Source organism: Ascaphus truei, chromosome 11 (assembly GCF_040206685.1).
Source record: "Ascaphus truei isolate aAscTru1 chromosome 11, aAscTru1.hap1, whole genome shotgun sequence".
Classification (NCBI taxonomy): domain Eukaryota; kingdom Metazoa; phylum Chordata; class Amphibia; order Anura; family Ascaphidae; genus Ascaphus; species Ascaphus truei.
In genome coordinates, this window is record NC_134493.1 from 11,689,067 (window position 1) to 11,701,591 (window position 12,525).

The 12,525-nt window shown below is 42.1% G+C and overlaps 1 protein-coding gene across 1 annotated transcript; it reads left to right on the forward strand.

Moving 5' to 3' along the window:
• The first annotated feature begins 3,457 nt into the window (after window positions 1–3,457).
• On the forward strand, window positions 3,458–10,332 carry LOC142462854 (uncharacterized). The gene is made up of 4 exons (XM_075565070.1): window positions 3,458–3,466; window positions 7,139–7,310; window positions 8,748–8,825; window positions 9,191–10,332. Exons 1-4 carry the CDS (start codon window positions 3,458–3,460, stop codon window positions 10,330–10,332), a joined length of 1,401 nt encoding a protein of 466 aa, XP_075421185.1.
• Window positions 10,333–12,525: the final 2,193 nt, after the last annotated feature.

Consider the following 12,525-nt stretch of genomic DNA (forward strand, 5'->3'; position numbering starts at 1 on the left):
GACATGGTTTACAGTTTCTTAGAACAGACTTAACCGTTTTTCTCATGTTCGGCCACCAGTATTTGTGTTTCAGTGTCAACAAAACATTTTCTCTCCCTAGGTGAGGGTGTCCCACACTGTCATGTGCTTGCGGGGGGAACAACGAATTCATTAGCATCAATTACAACCATGCAATTATTGTCGACCTGTTTAAATGAGTATTTCTTAGGATACCCAGGTGGATTAGGCCTGGTAGTATCCAGACAAGCATACAACTCTGCATCGAGACTGGCTGACTTTGACTTTGCCCTTGTTAACACTTTGTTAACGGCAAATTTTTGACTTACAGTTTGCGCGAGACTATCTGCAAACTGGTTACCCATAGTATGAACCGATGAACCAAGCGTTCTATGCGCTGGCTCGTGTACAATTTCAATATCAGGCTTTTGTTCAAAATAGGCCGCAATGGCCTTCCACTTAGCAATGTGCGTTAGTGGTTTCCTTTTGGCATTCAAAAATCCATTTGATTTCCATATTGGTAGGTCCTGCAGTGCTGAACGTGCTAAATATGCGGAATCTGTAACTATAAGTACATGTCCCGTAACTGTGAGTGCTTCTTTCATAGCAAAAGCTAATGCGTGAATCTCTGCAAACTGTGCAGAGTGATCTCCTATAGGTAATTGCCAACTGTGCAACAGATTCATATCTGCATCATATTTAGCAATTCCTGAACCTGCAGATTTATTTACTCCTTCTTTGCTGGAGTCTACAGCTGAACCATCTGTGTAAAAGATGCATGTGTAAAAGTCGTTTGGGTGTGTTTGATTTTCCCACATCACTCCTTCAAAAGGGGATGGGAGATCATCTAATGTTGTTAATGTTTTGTCATGCACAAAATGTATTTGAGGATCCTCTATAATTGTGTACCACTTTAACCAGCGGCTTCTTAATGCCTTCCTGTCCGGAATGGTCTGTTTCTGCAATGTTGCTAGTGAAGCTACTGAAGTGTATATATAGATATCCTGTCCCTGTGCCAAATCACGTGATTTCAGCACTGTAAGTGTAACCGCTGATAACAATTTTTCAAGCGGCAAATATCTCTTCTCTGTATTTGTGAATACATAAGATAGCAGTGTAATTGGTACTGTTTCCATAGCATTGTAAATTCTAATGTATGCAGCTAGAGGTGAAATGTTTACATATGCTGACAATGGTTTTGTCGGGTCGCGCTGCGCTAAGTAGGAAGCATCATTAACTGCTGCTAATAACTTTCGCAATGCCTCTTCCTCAACAGATAGTTAACTAACAGTAATGCGCATTCCCTACTTATGCTCTATATACCCATTGGGGTATTTTCTATCACACTATCTGCTGGGAGGAGTGGGCGCATTCCCTACTTATGCTCTATATACCCATTGGGGTATTTTCTATCACACTATCTGCTGGGGACTTGTATTCCTTCTGTGCCTTTTTCGCCGGTTTTGGCGCCATCTAATGAGAAGGAACAAAGACATTGAGACACTACCGGACGCCAGCTGATGACGTCAGACGCCACTGTGCACGTGCACGTGTCAGGAAGCGAAGGAGCTTCGCCAAGTTTGCAGTGACATTGCCAGGTACTAGGAGGGATCCCCACCAGCAAGCTGATCCAGGCGTGCCTCTGCAACAGCTGAGTGATCCAGGCGTGGCTCCGCAACAGCTGAGTGATCTGCAGCCAAGCAGAACCACGCGAGCCTCTGCCACTGCTGTGAGAGGAAAAGACCTGCAAGTTCTGCATTGCGAGAGTGATCGGCTGTCTACAGATGGGTAACATGTCCCAAACATGTCATGCTGTGTGATTTTTTATTTGATGTACGTGCAATACTCACCCTTTAATTATAAATTGATTTTTTGAATTTATTACACTATGAGGTTTTTCTTTGCGCTGTTCCCTTCTTTTTTCTGTATTAGCTTGGAGTGCTGAGCCCTCTACTTTGAACAGCTGCATCAAACTTCATCTTTACAAGGTTGTATTCACTTTATTATGTTTTGAGTCACTTCACTTTATTTATTATTTCCATATATGAGCGCAGTTTTTTGTTTTTTTCACTTACAAGGGATATGTCTGCTTGTGTGTCTAAAAAACCATCATATTTCCGTCCCTTGTATTCAATATTTAATGTGAAATTACTCATTCCTCAAAAAGATCTGCTGGGAATTGCGTAATTTTCCCAACAGACTTCTTTGTGGTTGCCGGTGTAGCTGCAGCCTGCTGTTTAACCTCGCGGTGACTGTTAGTCAAACCAGAAGTCTGTGTGGCATAACCTGTGCGTTTGTCACGAAATCTGATTTCGCTAGTTTTGCCTTGACCGTACCTGACAGGAGTTTTAATGTATTGTCTCAGATTATATCTGGACACTGCACCCTCATTACGAGATTGCTGATCAAAATGTGTAGTTTGTGGTGTAGGAGTGTCTTGTCTCTGCATTTGAGTTTGAAAACTCCTAGTGTCTCTTTGAAAATTACCTTTTCTGTCCCACTGCTCGTCTCTAGGATAAACTGGAGTCTGATATTGATTGAACGGAGGTTTCCACTTCCTGTTTTGGACAGGAAAATTTCTCCCCTTGTCTGTGTTTGGTCGCTCAGGCTTCCTGTCACTGGTTTGCGATTTAGGCGACCCTGTGACCTCCCCGGTTAAGCTTCTGCCAACGAGAGTATAGGTATTTTTCAAAATCTCAGGAACCATTACTGGTCTTTGTTCTACTGGTAAACCTTGTATTTGTCTTTCAAGGTCCAACAGCAGACCCTGGCCCTTAATCAATGCCTTAAGACAACCCCAAACAATCTCATGGTTGCCTTGTGTAAAACGTAGCCCTAAAATGTAAGCTGCTACGATTCCACTAGTCTTATTAACTTGTCCTAGCGTATCTGCCAGTGTTGAGATAGTAACCTTCCCGTGGGTTTTCTCATACACATTGCTGATGACTGAATCCCAGTCTCGTGCTTCAGCCAATGTGATTGATAAACCTGCTGGCAGCACAGAATTCACTAAAGCAAGTTTTTGTTGTGGGTTTGTTGTGGGATAAATGCCATCTAAAGAATGTGTTCGTTCATTAAGCCACAATGCAATGTCTTTGGGATTAGTTGGTAACTGACCAATTGTTGCTTTAATATTGGCCATAGGGATACAAACTTGTACCCGAGCTGGTACGTCAATTAACGCTTGAGCTCCTCTTGTTGCTAAGAGGACATTAATAATTTCTCTTAGCAGTGTGATTTCTGCAGTAGCATTAGCACGCTCTGTCGCAACATCCCGTGCAGCTTGTGTTAACTCAGGTAATGTAACTTGTGTAAATAAGTGTGTGCGATTCTCCCCATATTTCGCACCAGAATTAATAGGACCATGTCTGTCCACGCCTGTAGCAATCACAGGCTGTTGCCCCAAAATGACAGTCGCTGCATTATATGTCAAATATGATCGTGTGTGTCAACGGGTTATATGCCTGTTGTATGTATTGATATTTGACTGGATCAGCTGTGGTGTCTATTGTGAGATAGCAGTATCTCGCCCCAGGTCCCCACGGGCCAAATTGAATTTCAAATGCCAGAGTTTCACCATCAATCAGATCTCTATGATACTGACTTCTCATTAAAACATTCAAATCTGCAGCTCGTGCAAAATCCATAACAGCCATGATTTACTATATATATATATATATATATATATATATATATATATATATATATATATATATGTAACCCTGGTCCCCAGCAGCTCCTGGAGACCCCCCTCCCCTGGTGCAGCTCGATCGCGGGTACTGAACAACCCGACGGCTGCTTCCAAGGGTGGGGGCTGGAGCAGGGAGCAGCGCGGCTTCTCCTGCCTGCGGCCGGTTGCCGGGGACGCGATCGGGCCGTTGCTAAGGCCGCGATCGCGTCTCTAAGGTCCTGGCGGCCGGTGAGGCAGGGCGCCGCCATTGAAGACAGCGTTGCGCATGCGCAGGGACGCGTAGGCGCAGGGAAAGCCCCAGAGCTAGGGATAGCTCGCGCGAGCATAGGGACAGCTCGGGGAGAAGAGAGAAAGCCCGGGAGAGCTTGCGCACGCGCAGTGCGGGGTAGGAAAAGCCCGCGAACCCCTAGCCTACCAGGGAAGGCTCTGAGCTGGGACTACATATCCCAAGAGCCTTTGCACGCCCCATGTGATACCAGGGAGCCAATAGGGCTTAGGAAGGCCTGGAGGAAAGAGATACATTGTTTAGGCTGCAGCACGTTTGTCAGTTGGAGCAGAGGAGCTGAAGGGGATGGAAGGATGCGGGGAGTGAGTGCAGCTCCTGCATCCTGATAGGTACCCTCACCCTCCAGGTAGGCCCCAACTCCCCACCAGGTTAGTGGGTAACTGATAAGGGACGGCCCTAGATAGGGAGGTCGCCCTTAGTGTGTGTAAGGTGCAAGTTTGGCAGTGCCACAGCGGAGAGGGCTGTGGGCACTGGCAAATAGGCACAGTGTGCTAGTAGTGGATTGCTACGGGATCCAGGTGGCTGTGTGTGATTGCAGCTGTCTGTGTGTGTGTCGCTGCATGTGCTGGGCGCAGTGCGTGCAGTGTGTGTGAAGTGTGTGTGGATCCCTGCAGGCTGACAGTGTGAGCTGAGTGTTGGCTGCAGGTGCGTTAGGCTGTTAGGATTAGCAGTTACAGTTGAGACTGGGTAGCTAGGGGAAGGGGGGCAGGTTAATGTTCCACAGGCCCTAGGAGTTTTCCCCAAGCCATCCCAGGTTGCGGTTCCTCAGGGACAGGCCCTAGGTTAGGGTTGCTGTCACTCTAGAAGTAGTTAGGCAGAAAGCTGATAACGGCGGTTGCTGTTCCCATGCGGTTGGTGTTGCCGTGATCGGTTGCAGTTCCCGTGGAGCGGTGGGACCCTCGTTGGGGTCCACCGGCAGAATACCTGGAAAGGATCAGACGGACGTCTGACCCTTTGAGAAGAGTGTTGCAGGCCCGAGCATCGGAGTGCTCGGAAGGTATCAATATTATATGTGCACCAACAGGCCTAGAGGTTTTAGTGACTGCGCAGTCACCCAGTGACTATCTCTGTAGGAGTACGGGACATTGGGTGGGGTTCTTGGGACACTGGGTGGGATCACCTGGTGTCGGGGAATCGTCCTGCGAGACGTCACCATGGGTAGTGTCTCCTCGTGAGAGGGACACAGGTTATGATGTTATGTAATGGATTATGATATTCTCTATGTTAGTAGTAAAGCCCTTAGTTATATATAATCACTGTGTGTGTAGTTTCTTATTGGGTTCCTATGTAGGGTCATTCTACACTTCCCTAGAATCCTACATAGGTGGAGGCGCTGTAAACGAAGATCCGTTCCAGAGGATTCACCCCAGGCTCTCATTAGCGGAGGCTCAGACCTCCTGTGAGCCAGCAGGTATACGCACCACACCGGTAACACCACATGTTCTACTCACCCACACTACATATGAGATTGGGTGGGGTGGAATACCCGTTACATATATATATATATATATATATATATATATATATATATATATATATATATATAAAATGAAAATTGTACCTTCTCTATTATAAAGAGGAAATAGCATACACGTGTACTTTAAAGATTAAGGGCCTCATGCAGTAAGCGTCGATTATGTGAAATCGGCAATCTTACCGATTAGTCATGTTATTGGCGATTTTTCCTCTCCGTATGCAGTAAGTGCCGAATACATTCAAAATCAACCCGAAAACAAATCCGCCCACTCTCACGATGATTAGCCGATCACACACAGGTGTATCGGCGTGCGTGGCGCGGTGCTGTTAGGTTGCCCAATCACAAATCTTGCTGAATCAGGCGAAACAAGCATGTTTTTGATTGCGCGCCATATTTAAAGGCAACGTGTACTGCTAATCATTCTCTGTGTTGTTGGGAGTGAGAGAGAGAGAGACGCACAGAGCTGGACGATTGAAGATTTGCATATTGACTGAGAGACTTTTTGTGTATTGGGTGAGCTTTGTCCTTTGTTGTTTTGTTTACATCTTTGTCTTGTTTTATATGTGGAAGTGTTTCGTGTGATTGCCTGTACATTTATTGTCTGTTTTTTGTGAGTGCTGGAAGTATGCCCGCAAAGCGTGGGAAGAGTGATGCCGGTGGGAGTGGGAGTGCTACTCGTGCGAGTACGTGTCGGAGTGAACGTACTGTTCAGGGGAGTGGTGTTGCAGGGAGTGGGAGTGCTGGTGCTGCGAGTGGTGTTGCTGGGAGTGGGAGTGCTGTTGCTGGGAGTGGGAGTGCTGTTGCTGGGAGTGGGAGTGCTGTTGCTGGGAGTGGGAGTGCTGGTGCTAGGAGTGTGAGTGCTGTTGCTAGGAGTGGGAGTGCTGGTGCTAGGAGTGGGAGTGCTGGTGCTAGGAGTGGGAGTGCTGGTGCTAGGAGTGGGAGTGCTGGTGCTGGGAGTGCTGCTGGTGGCGCAGTTGCAGATGGGGTGGATGGTGGTGGCGTGCTTGCTGGTGGGCAGCTTTTGGAGGCTCTTCCATTGGAAGAAGGAGAGTCCAGTCAGCACCAGCCAAGCTCTGACCCTAAACCTGCTCGGAAGAAACGTGTGGAGAAGCCACGTAATCCTCGCTTCAATGACCAGGAAAATACAGCTCTTGTCACTGGCATTCTGGAGCACTATGACAGTATATATGGACATTTACTAGGTAAGTGTACCTTTACATTTATTATTCAAATACATGTGATCCTAGGTCATCTGAGTTTTGTTCATATGCAAATATGGGTTCACAATATCTTTCTATGTTAATTAGTCTGGAAACACAGCTTTTTATCATGCCTTACAAGGACAACTAAACACAGGCGGTCAATTTGCCATAACTGCATACAATATGAATGCAAGCTTGCTTACATGTATAGGTTTAGTAGTGAATGCTCATGTGCTTCACATATTACACATAAAACAGCATGTTTGCTATCTCTTGGAACAGCTAGCAGTGTAGGAAACTGGTGCTTATATTATTATTAATTTACCTCATATATTTTATATGTTTTTCAAGGGCGGACAAGTTCAGCAAGCAGAAAAGAGATGTGGGACACAATAGTCATTGGTGTCAATGCGTGTGGGAATCATGTGAGGGACAAGCGGAGTTGTCACAAGAGATTTGATGATATTAGGTCCAAATTGAAAAAGAAAATACAACACCAACGCGTGCATGCTACTGGCACTGGAGGTGGGCCCACACCACAACGTCTCATATTAAGTCCATTGGAGGAGCTGCTTCGGGCAAAATTACTTCCCGTCGTCGTGGAAGGCTTACCTGGTGACCGTGATATAGGAATTTACCCCTCACAATTTCCACCAGGTGAGAAATATTACTGTACTAGGCGTGTCGTTGCTTACAGTTATTTTGCATAGTTACACTGCTTTTTATACTGTCTTCACAATATAAGCATACCTGCATCTATATATGTATATGTCTGATTCTGTATATATATATATCTCAAAATAGACATATATGTTGTAGTCCTACTAAAAGCAGTAACTAATATAGCACGTGCCATTGCGTGCTCATTTACATGTGAATTCCCAAAATGCATTGCTGCAGTGGAAGCAATTGATGGTGGGCGAAGATGGGGAACAACAGGGTAGTACACATGTGTAACACATGTTAATGAGAAATTATTACTAGCTACAGGTACAGAACAGAAATATGTAGAATATTATTGTATATTTTATTTATTTTACTCCGACAAACATGACATTACTGCCTATGTTAAGCATGCATCAAATATATTGCATGCAACGGCCTACAAACATCACTTGCACTAACACATCTATAGTTGTTTATGAAAAGGTCCATTTTTACTTTAACTCATATACAGACAGCATAATGAGGCACACGTATCATATTTTATGTCATTGTTTTCATAACTTAAAAACTGCACACGACTATTTAGCTCATCTACCATTGTGTTAAAGCAGCTGCAATTAATATCTCATCACAGCATACACTTCAACAGAGGGGGTGGGGTTCAGCACACACACTAATTACAGCCTCATTTTAGGGTCAACTTAGTTCACACCATTTGCACCTGTTTCAAGTAATTGAAAGGTGTGGCTGATTAGGGAAGGGAATACCGTTCTTACAACCTGACTAGCACAACTGAAGTTAATCACACTCATTTGAAAGCTTCACTTTAGCTACTAAATGCCCCAACAACTCATTACTTATCAAAGCGTACGTCACACATTAGTTCACTCATATCTATAGTTGAACTACTACTATCAACAACACATTATCACACACTGCATGTGTTGTCTTGTTGAGTCACAGCCACATTCAGGTGTGCCACATCTTATATTAATGTACCACACATATCCTCTACCAAAAACAACACTTTGTGCAATATGACCACCTTCATGATAACCATTGTGAATGGTCATCTCATGATAGTTATGTACATTATGATACTGATATCACTACACAACATATGATTTTTATGTTCAAAATTAATCTATTTATCCTCACGCATTACTGCAGGAACATAGTATGTTTTATGTTAGGGAACTCAAAAGTTCTAAGTACACAGGCATGTACATTTTTATTACAACTATTTATGTTCACTTTCACACACACATTTTGGGTTAAGGAAATGATGCTGTTAGGTACTCATAAATACAGAACATACAATAACTGTTTTTTCAATATTTACACATATATTAACAAATGTAAATTTGTATTACATTGTGTGTTGTATATATACAACAAATGTAAAACTTATGTTATTGTTATATATAGTTGCCCCTGAAGGACATGTGTCACCTGAGACTGAACAAGTGTCTTCACCTGGGTCAGCCAGCTCAACACACCTAGAAGGTGAGTGTATCAGTTGGTGGCCATATAATATGTGCTCTTCTATATGTTATGTTGTCATGTTCATTATTTGTTTTGCACATGTTCTTTAAATAGGATTACTTAGTGTCAGTGAAAATGAAGTGTAAGCCAACTTGTATTGTGTTAGTGATGTTAACTATCATGTAGGAGTTGTGAGTTTACAGCAAGTTTTCATTCACTCATATTTCATACTGAGTCCAAACATTATTCTTAAGTCAAGGTAGTTTTTAATGTGAGGTTATAAAACGTATGGAAACATGTTAGTTGTTACTTATGACACAGTACAATTACATAGTAACACAGCAGAGATTAACATGCCATTTAATAATGTGTACATTTATTTGTAGAACATGATGAAGAGGATTTTGATGATGATGATGATGATGATGATGATGATGATGCCGCCGCCGCCGCCATAGACACACAAATACAAGCAAGTGACCATGAAGAGGTTCCAATTGAAACTGTTTTACCGCCAAAACGTCCAGCAAATACCACATATGATGCAATTGTAGCTTCTGAGGGAAAAATTGTGGAAGCAGAAAATCGTCGCCATTCTGACCTGATGACAGTGCTGGAAAGGATGATTGCACTGCAGGAAGAAACAGTTTCACAATTGGCACATCTCCACAGAGTCTTCATTGAAGTGCCTAAACAGTTGCAAAAAATCAACACCTCATTCGAAGCATTAGTTGTTCAGCAAACACAAGCTAATTACTGGAGAATGACTAATGTACCACAATTCAACACCTCACAGCCAGGATCTGTTCATGCAGGTCAGTTTTCACCACATTCATCTGATATTCATTCACCAGGCCCAAATGTTACCGGTCAAGTAGCAGACATTGCTGTGCAGGTTCCTGACGACATCCTACCGCTGCCATCTGTACAAATTCAGCAGCTGACACCTACAAAGGAGGCCACAAAAAGAAAACACAAGCAGTTACTACTGACCAGTTTTTGGTCAAAAACAACAAAAGACACACATGAAACAGACCAACCATCACTTGTGCAGTGTCTACCAACTTGCTCACATGTGTCAGTGGGCACAAGCCCTGTCCGTGAACAGTCACTACCCAAAAGCCCTGTAGGTGAGTCACTGGCCAAAAGCCCTGTAGGTGAATCGCTGCCCAAAAGCCCTGTAGGTGAATCGCTGCCCAAAAGCCCTGTAGGTGAATCGCTGCCCAAAAGCCCTGTAGGTGAATCGCTGCCCAAAAGCCCTGTAGGTGAATCACTGCCCAAAAGCCCTGTAGGTGAGTCACTGGCCACAAGCCCTGTAGGTGAGTCACTGGCCACAAGCCCCGTAGGTGAACAGTCACTGCCCAAAAGCCCTGTAGGTGAGTCACTGGCCACAAGCCCTGCCCGTGAAGTGCCAGAGGCCACTCAAAGTGGCTCTGTTGTGCCTAAAGTTGGTGGCAAAAGAAAAAGGAAAATTCAAGAGACAACAAGCAGGCCTGTTACTCGCTCGCAAAAGGAACAAAAAAAATAAATGTTATAATTCAGAAAATATGTCTTTGGCCTTGTTTTGTTGACTTCAGATTATCTAATTACTATTGTATGTATGCTGAAGACTGTGTTGTTTCCAAACTTTCAAGTATGTTTTTGTACACGTGAAGTTTTGGAAATGTTAACACTCCTAATTAATGAATAGTGTTATAAATATTTATGTTTTAATCGTCTGTTCAGTAATGGTCCACCAGGAGCCAGTTGCTAAGTTTAGAGAAGCTGCCATTGACTTTGCAGCAAAACATTGCATTTGGGTGTGTTAATTGATGTAATCATTGCATGTGCATATTATTTTCATGCAATTATAAAAGCACCTATTTAACTGCAAACATCTTTCTTGTACGTGTACAGCAGGATTTTGTGTTAAATATTACTTACCTTTGGTGGCCATTGTAATGTTGTCCTTTAATCATTTATGTGTTCTTGTTTCAAGAACATCTCTGAATTGATACTAATATATATGTAGTATGTATTGATATATGCACACACACACACACACACACACACTGTGTGTGTGTGTGTGTGTGTGTGTGTGTGTATATATAGTACTATCTAAACTGGTATAGATGTATTTACAAAAAACATACACTTCATGCTTCCTTGTGAAAACACACTATTTTAATAATACAGGCCTAATGTTTGACAACTATACTAAGTGTGAGCCTCTAACATTATTGGGTGCAAACAAATGTTTATTACTTAATTCACTCATGTTTATCACCATTTAAATAGGTTTCATACAAGGCCTACTTACTGCCATCAATATGTTGTGTGTACTCCAGCAATATTTAAAAAAACAAAAAAAAAACATTTTTTATATATATATATATATAATATATATATATATATAAAAAAATTTTTTTTTAATTTTTTATATATATATTATATATATATATATATATATATATATATATATATATATATATATATATATATATATACACATACACATACACATACACATACACACAATATACATATAGTACAATATACACTTTATATATATATATATATATATATTTATGAGAGAGATATATTTATATATATATAGATACACACGTATTTAAACTCATGCAGACAGGGACTTAACCAGACTTTCAAATACACACAGAAATGTATGTGGGAACAAAACATTTCATTTTGCAGGTGTGTGTATTTACTGATATGGCTGTCTAAGCACTATTTTCACACACTGCTCTTTGTTATTTTGCAAGAAAACTCAATGTTACTGAATGAAAAGTGTAGTAATGTTTTCAGAAACGAGATAAAAAAAGGATACATGTTTGTCCCACATGCGGCTATCACAAACCACAAATTTTCAAGCAATTATAACTAGAAATCCAATTGGCGTTTGAAATAAGGAGTTACAGTTTATACTTTTGTTGACCTTGAAAAGGAAACACAGCAATTTGTTAGCCATTGAGCAGTTTCATTTTGATGAGCAAAGAACAGATACCTGCACACATCTTTTGTGCTACTCTGCAATGGCTGATGAATTGGTGACAATTATGAATCCGAATTTAGGTTATAAATACATGATTTCAGAAGCTATTTTATCAACTTGCGGACACCAAGCAAGCACACGCCAAATCTATGATTTGATTCGAGCAAAATATCCTTATTACCAAAACCGTCGGCATGCGCGCAATTTTAATTCCTCAATAACATTCACTTTATCAACTAATGACTTTTTTGAACGTGTGCAGGATAAGCTAGAACACAACTATGGTTTCTGGAAGATTGCCAAAGAAAAACATTTCACCGTGAAAGAAGGCACATATATTGTGGTTAAAGGCATATTTATTCCTAATGCCAATAGCAATGGATCCGCTACTACTGTTCCGTGTGAATCGATACCTGCTGCAATATCTGCACCCTCCATTCCTGAAACCCACATTGTACAAGAACATAACTACTATGATTATGTACCAAGCCTTTCAGCTGAAAATGCATTGGAATGGGTACCCGAAGAAATGAACATACCTCCCGACCAATTGTTTGAAGAAAGCAGTGGCGATTCCTATGAGCGCTTCATGGAGGAGATGTGTGTCATACTGGATTCAGCGGGTGGGTCAAGCGTGGATGAAAAAGCCTTGCATTTCTGGAGCGACCAGTTGCAGCCAGACGAAGAGTTAATTCTAGAAGAATGGTAAATATAACAACCGTTATGAGTTGA